This window comes from Cervus elaphus, chromosome X (assembly GCF_910594005.1).
Source record: "Cervus elaphus chromosome X, mCerEla1.1, whole genome shotgun sequence".
NCBI lineage: Eukaryota > Metazoa > Chordata > Mammalia > Artiodactyla > Cervidae > Cervus > Cervus elaphus.
In genome coordinates this window covers 29088058-29095550 of record NC_057848.1, presented here as the reverse complement: position 1 = coordinate 29095550, position 7493 = coordinate 29088058, and the positions used below count along the sequence as shown (strand labels likewise).

Below are 7493 nucleotides of genomic sequence, written 5' to 3'. Positions count from 1 at the left end.
AATCACCTTTAGTCAGAAAATACATGAATGCTCATAGACCACAGGCTGGAGGCTTGGACACTTAAATGCTAACATGTCTAATTAGTAGGATCATAGGTGATTGGTTCTTATAAATTTCAGGTGGTAAACGTATCACTTTAGGGCAGCAATCTGGACTTACCTATTTATATGTATACCTGATAGCTTCCCTGGTGGCTCAGATGGTAAAGTGACTGCCTGCAACACAGGAGGCCTGGGTTCATTCCCTGGGTCGGGAAGATCCTCTGGAGAATGAAATGGCAACCCACTCCAGTACTCTTGCTTGGAAAATTCCATGGATGGAAGAGCCTGGTAGGCTGCAGTCCATGGGGTCACAAAAAGTTGGACACAATTGAGCAACTTCACTTTCCTGATTATATTAGTCAGCTAGGCTTGCCATAACAAAATAATGTAGACTAGGTAGCATAAACCACAGAAGTTCATTTTCTCACAGTTCTGGAGATGGAAGTGCCAAAATCAAGACCTAGCAGTGTCAGTTTCTGGTGGAAACTCTCTTTCTGTCTTGCTAGTGGTCATCTTCTTGTTGGGTCGTCACATGTAGGGGGAAGATCTGGTATCTCTTTCTCTTCCTGTATGTCCACAATCCCATCAAATCATGCCCCCCATCTCAATTAATTACCAAAATACCCTATCTCCAGATCCAGTCACACATGGGGTTAGGGCTTCAATATATTACTTTTTTGGAGGGGAGATAATTCAGAGTTCAGTTCATAGCAACTGTGGTCAGCACAAACACCAGAAATACTTGGTTCATAAAACAGTGAATTATTTTCAGGACAAAAAACAGACCAGAAGTTCTGTGCTGCAGCTCATTAGCAGGTATTAGATGTCTGAGCTGAGGCCCAATGAAAGATGTGATGTGCTTAGTAAAGCAGGTGTTAGCAAGTATCTCTTCTCCCTTCCCATCCAACTCCAGCCTTTCATGTCACTTGACTTTAGTGGAAAAGCATTTTTCAAAAATCAAGAAGACTATTATAAACAGTGCTGCGATGAACATTGGGGTGCATGTGTCTCTTTCAGATCTGGTTTCCTCAGTGTGTATGCCCAGAAGTGGTATTGCTGGGTCATATGGCAGTTCTATTTCCAGTTTTTTAAGGAATCTCCACACTGTTTTCCATAGTGGCTGTACTAGTTTGCATTCCCACCAACAGTGTAAAAGGGTTCCCTTTTCTCCACACCCTCTCCAGCATTTATTGCTTGTAGACTTTTGGATAGCAGCCATCCTGACTGGCGTGTAATGGTACCTCATTGTGGTTTTGATTTGCATTTCTCTAATAATGAGTGATGTTGAGCATCTTTTCATGTGTTTGTTAGCCATCTGTATGTCTTCTTTGGAGAAATGTCTGTTTAGTTCTCTGGCCCATTTTTTGATTGGGTCATTTATTTTTCTGGAATTGAGCTACAGGAGTTGCTTGTATATTTTTGAGATTAATCCTTTGTCTGTTTCTTCATTTGCTATTATTTTCTCCCAATCTGAGGGCTGTCTTTTCACCTTACTTATAGTTTCCTTTGTAGTGCAAAAGCTTTTAAGTTTCATTAGGTCCCATTTGTTTAGTTTTGCTTTTATTTCCAATATTCTGGGAGGTGGGTCATAGAGGATCTTGCTGTGATTTATGTCGGAGAGTGTTTTGCCTATGTTCTCCTCTAGGAGTTTTATAGTTTCTGGTCTTACATTTAGATCTTTAATCCATTTTGAGTTTATTTTTGTGTATGGGGTTAGAAAGTGTTCTAGTTTCATTCTTTTGCAAGTGGTTGACCAGTTTTCCCAGCACCACTTGTTAAAGAGGTTGTCTTTTTTCCATTGTATATCCTTGCCTCCTTTGTCAAAGATAAGGTGTCCATAGGTTCGTGGATTTATCTCTGGGCTTTCTATTCTGTTCCATTGGTCTATATTTCTGTCTTTGTGCCAGTGGACATGGAAGCAACCTAGATGCCCATCAGCAGATGAATGGATAAGGAAGCTGTGGTACATATACACCATGGAATATTACTCAGCCGTCAAAAAGAATTCATTTGAACCAGTCCTAATGAGATGGGTGAAACTGGAGGCCCTTATACAGAGTGAAGTAAGCCAGAAAGATAAAGAACATTACAGCATACTAACACATATATATGGAATTTAGAAAGATGGTAATGATAACCCTATATGCAAAACAGAAAAAGAGACACAGAAATACAGAACAGACTTTTGAACTTTGTGGGAGAAGGTGAGGGTGGGATGTTTCAAAAGAACAGCATGTATACTATCTATGGTGAAACAGATCACCAGCCCAGGTGGGATGCATGAGACAAGTGCTCGGGCCTGGTACACTGGGAAGACCCAGAGGAATCGGGTGGAGAGGGAGGTGGGAGGGGGGATCGGGATGGGGAATAAGTGTAAATCTATGGCTGATTCATATCAATGTATGACAAAACCCACTGAAATGTTGTGAAGTAATTAGCCTCCAACTAATAAAAAAATTAAAGAAAAAAAAAAGAAAACAATAAAACAAAAAAAAGAAAAATCAAGAAGAGTCCCATCTAAAATTCCAGCCCTTATATGCCTTAGAAGATCAAACAGGCCCTGTGTTTTCATTTCCTCATTTCTGTGACAAGGGAGCTACTTCACGTGACCACTTCTCCCAAGGTTCTCCATCTCTATGATTCCAACTTTCAGGAAAAGCACTTAGCATTCTTGTTGGGAGGCACATATATTGAATAATATCCTGCAAACTGAGAAGGAACTTTGAGACCAAAAAAACAAAAAACAAAAAACAAAGTGAGCAATGCCATAAAGTGCAATTATGAAGTTCACTGTGGGTAACTAACATAAGGCACAAGGACAGAGTCGACAGATAATCCAGAGGCATTTGCAGCTGCACTGCACACTGACTGCCAAAAAGGGTACAAGAGAATTTAAAGGGGCCAAAGCTAAAAGTAAATCTGACTACCAAGAGAGAAGCACATATGCAGCAACTGGAATTGGGGTTCCTCCCTCCAGGGGTCCCATGACCATTAACCATCTATGTCAGCAAAAACCACTCTTGCAGGTTTCATATCAGATGAAAGCAAAGGCAAAAGTTAATAGGGTACTCATGTGGCTTGGACTCACTTCTTGTAAATTAGACTAAAGCTCAATCATGTGAAAAGTGGGGAGGTTTGGACTGTGTGAACAAAGATGGAACTGACAAAATGAAGTCAGTATGTATCAGCCACACAATCCCCAAGTCAGGACCCACTTGATCTGGGGACAGGAGGGCCTTTCCCATGTGCCAAATCTGCTAAAATATCTTTCCTGCACTCATTGTTTTGGCTTAAATATACCCTTGTATACTTTCATTCCTTAGAAGACCACCAGAAAGGAACCACAGGAGCCTATGATAAACATATTGGTTATATTTATTATTTTACTGCTTCATTAGAAATGAAAATAAATTGTGAGAAGATGCAAAACTGTGCAACATAAGAATAATAAAGCAATAGAGGGAATCATTGTAGAAATTTAAAAGCAGCTTATCCTATGGGGAAGCAAAGGCTACACACACAAAGATCATCAACTGTGAGATTATTGACAGCATCTCCCTGTTGGAATTTATGCACCAATAGAAGTTTTAAGATGAAGGAACATTGGCTACCCCTGACTTCTTAGCCAGGGTGAGAAGGTGACAACAGAAGATACCTAAAATCTCTACAAAGATTTGCCAAAAACAAGACACTCAAGCGATGTTGCTCTTGCAAGGAGGTCCCCATTTTATGATGTTTGAGCACACTCTTTCTCCTGCTGGATAGCTGGGTAAAAAACAAACACACAAAAAATTATTATGAGGGTATTTTCCTAAGATTAAGTTCAATTTCTTCCAAAAGAGCTCTTTGCCAAATCATTGGAGGCTGCCATAAGAAAGAAAGTGTTAGTCGCTCAGTGGTGTTCAACTCTGCAATCCCATGACCTGTAGCTCTCCAGGCTCTTCTGTCCTTGGGATTTCCCAGGCAAGAATACTGGAGTTGATTGCCATTCTCTTCGCCAGGGGATCTTCCCAAATAAGGGACCAAACCTGAGTCTCCCGCATTGCAGGAAGATTCTTTACTATCTGAGCCACCAGGGAGGCTGCCATACCTTCTTTACATTTAGAATGCTAAGGCACTAACCACAAATCCCCAGTCAGGTGTGTCTGTGTGTGTGCAAAGTAATGAACCAGACATTTGTTAGACTCAACTGTAGGTTTCTTTCTCCCCATTTGAGAGGTAGATATGTTGTTGCCATTTTTTCCATAGATTACTCTGAGACTGAGGGGCAAGTGAAGCATTTTCTTCAGATTTATCTATCACTATATGATTAGGAAGGTATGCCTTCTCAGACAATCTTGACTACCTTTGGAACTTTTAGATAACAATACATGACAAAATCTTTTCCTTGGCTTGGAGTTTCTCCAGCAGCCTGTAAGTGGGGAGGGCCAAATTGACCCTTTGATCCCTGGGAAATGTGAGGATACCCAATATCTAAACTGATCATCTCACCTCATCCTGTCGTCAGGTACAGAAGGCCAAAGCCATAGTTTGCATGGCTCATTAGGGATGAGATAAAAGTTCGAAAACACTAGATGCAGAAAAATGACAAATAACCAAAATTGGACAAAACTCTTATATTTCTAATGTTATGTCCAATATTCTAAGATTGGTCTTAATGTGGTTTTTAATAATGTTCCAAAAAAATAAGTTTTTGTATTCCCTCAATCCTACTAAGACCAATTTTGCAAGGACTACTTATATAAGCAACATAAAAAGGCAACAATTTGCTATTTTCTAATTTTACATTGGGCTTCCCTGGTGGCTCAGAAGGCAAAGAATCCACCTGCAGTGCAGTAAGCACAGGTATGATCCCTGGGTTGGGAAGATACCTACTCCAGTGTTCTTGCCTGGAGAAGTCCAGATAGGGAAGCCTATTGAGCTACAGTGCATGGGGTTACAATCAATCACGACTGAATGACTAACACAATGTTACATTAAATAATTGGTACCCTATTGATTACTTTGTGGCAAAATTTACTAGAAGCATGCATTTACCAAACCTGTTAATTTTCACCATTGTTTGTCTCAAATAGAAAGTCTCCATGACTTACTTTCCTTTGAGGGAAGAGTGTTTTTTTCTTTAGTATTAGTTTTCTTCAGTTTGGACCTGTCAAACTTCTCCACTTCAGACAAGTCTGGCTTATCACTCATCTTGATGAAAAGACTGAAAAAAAAAAAAAAAACTAAACTAAAGAAAACTTACCTGGTAGAACTATTATCATATTAAGGAGTAAGAGCCAAAATTCTCACATTTAATGTCAATATGTATTTTACCTACTGATTTTCAAAAGGCAAACAGCAACAGATCTTAGAAGAGTCATGTTTTTATTAGAATTTTATTCCGCATCATTATCCCATTACTGAAGACAGTAAATGCCATTGGATCAGGCGCACTAGTAAACACAATGTTTTGGAAGCCAGGAGCCAATATGTCTGACTCTTAAAATCACAGCAAAGGTAAAATGGAGGTGATAGAAACACATGTGCAGATAGGGACAGAAGAAAAAATAAGGACTGTGTTTAACCAACTAATGAATTTGTAACAGAAGATAGCACTATTTGAGTACCTTCACTTTGTATTCAATTACTTTGAGAGGGGGGCATTTTTCTTGGGGGATTAGGGACCAGCACACAAAAGTAGCATTAACTGGACTAGTTTCTTTCTATTTCATCTGCCCAAAGACAGGAGACTAAGAGGCTACAATAAGAGGAGGGATTAAACCCAGTCAAAACTAATTACATGTCTCACAATAGCTCCTTGTGGGACTGGTTTGTAAATGCTGTAAGATGGAACAGCTAATTATGATCAAACCAGGAAATGCCACAGAATGGGGTAAACCAAACAGAGTTGATTTTATTTTACCATGTTTTCTCCTCAAGAGGAGAGAGGAGGAGATGAAGCTAGGAGGTGAGGTGCCCAGTGATCATTCTGGGTTTGTCCGGAGGAGACAATAGGAGACCTCTGAACCCAGAAAGCAAAGCTCTCCTGCACGTGTCTGTTCTCACCCAGGTGGAGTAAGACACTTCTAGTGCTCAGACGAGAATGGAGAGGCCTCCAAGCAGCCAGACGTCCCGAATATGCCTCCTCCCCATCAGGTTCACCCTAGGACCCTCCTGGACAAGCGATAGGCTGCCAGTCTCCAGAGGTGGGGAAACAGGGACTTTAAATAAAAAACTAACAGGGCTGGGTGCACAAGCAACGTTGTCAGCAGCAATTTGCTTACATTTTAAAATAAGTATTATCATTGTTGGGAGCCCAGTCCAACCTAGCAGTAACAGGAAAGGAGGGAGCAAAGGGCCAGTCCCAGAGAGCCCTTTTCAAGTCTCAAACTCCTCGTCCCCTCAGCCTCGGACCTACAGCCGCAGTGGATGACCACTCCTGGGGCTCCAGCCTCGGACCTGCCAAGGGAGCATCGCTGGAAGGATCCGAATCCCGCTCAGAAGGGGTCGCTGCGAAGACAAAGGTGTGGACTCCCCAGGAGGCGCCGCTACAATCACCGGTCCTAACCTCCGCCCCTTCAATTCCTTCAGGCCCTATTCGTCCGCCCCACGGCCGCCACGCCCTCCTGTCCCCATAGTCCTCAGTCTCCGGAGGGGCCGTACATTCTCACCAGAAGGCCTGAAGACCAGAGAAAGGTAGAGGGCTGCCCGGACACCGCTTAGCACTCTGGACGAGGTTAGCCCTTCCCGCGCAGAACCCCTCAGTTATATGGTGCCTGTCAGGCTCTGCCCCAGTTCTCTTCGATTGGCCAGGGAATCCCAGACCCGCCTCCTCGCCCCTCCCACCGCTTTAGCCTTGCTGGCCTGAGTCCACTATCTCTCTTCTACTCAAGACCTCACCTCAGTAACTGGGTGTTAATAACTTTAGTTATTATGAGAAACGTTAATGTTTCTCATTGCTGCCTTTAGAGTATTCCTCTCACACATCCCACAGCTTGTGTCACCAAATAGCCTGCATTGTCATCATCAAGCAAACTTCAGTGCTCCTCCTCTCCTTTATTTCTCAAAGATTTTAGCTACTGCACTAGATCATTCCCAACAGTAGTTATCCTGTCTTAATTCCTGGTGAACTCAAGAATGATCGTTCTGATACACCTCCTCTTTTTCCAGTTCGTTCCCTTTGGTACCCAGACCCCACTGTCCTTTAACCTCACCAGAATCTCTAGTCCATTGGTCTTACCAGATTTCACCATCTCTCTCTCTCTTACTGTTTTCTGTCCCCTCCTTCCCTAGCTCAAATGTCATGCTCAGTCCTTGTAATCACTCACTGACTTATACCCTCCATTCTCCTGCCCCTCTCTCACTTTGTATTGCTTCCCTGGCAAAATCATAATTCTAGCTAAGTCTGGACACACCTCAGTGAGCCTGTACTCACACAGATAAACCCTGCTGGAGGAAAAATACACAAC

General features: G+C 42.1%; 1 protein-coding gene across 5 annotated transcripts; it reads right to left on the bottom strand.

Annotated features, from left to right (window-relative positions):
* Window positions 1-3399: 3399 nt before the first annotated feature.
* On the bottom strand, window positions 3400-6796 carry TMSB15B (thymosin beta 15B). 5 transcript variants are annotated; one of them, XM_043896114.1, is made up of 3 exons: window positions 6696-6796; window positions 5136-5248; window positions 3400-3807 (listed from the first exon to the last, which is right to left on the bottom strand). In XM_043896114.1, the coding sequence occupies exons 2-3, from the start codon at window positions 5233-5235 to the stop codon at window positions 3770-3772; spliced, it is 138 nt and encodes a 45-aa protein (XP_043752049.1). In that variant the 5' UTR covers window positions 5236-5248; window positions 6696-6796; the 3' UTR covers window positions 3400-3769. The 5 variants fall into 5 exon arrangements, with proteins under 5 accessions (XP_043752049.1, XP_043752050.1, XP_043752051.1 ...); XM_043896115.1 differs by having other exon boundaries at window positions 6688-6795; XM_043896116.1 differs by lacking the exon at window positions 6696-6796 and adding an exon at window positions 6439-6652.
* Window positions 6797-7493: the final 697 nt, after the last annotated feature.

Coding starts and splice junctions, on each gene's coding strand:
- TMSB15B (XM_043896113.1), bottom strand. CDS start 6,498: ATGCTCCCTTGGCAGGTCCGAGGCTGGAGCCCCAGGAGTGGTCATCCA. Junction 5,249..6,442: donor AGTGGTCATCCACTGCGGCT/GTAGGTCCGAGG, acceptor TTTTTTTTTCAG/TCTTTTCATCAAGATGAGTG. Junction 3,808..5,135: donor CACTCTTCCCTCAAAGGAAA/GTAAGTCATGGA, acceptor TTTTTTACCCAG/CTATCCAGCAGGAGAAAGAG.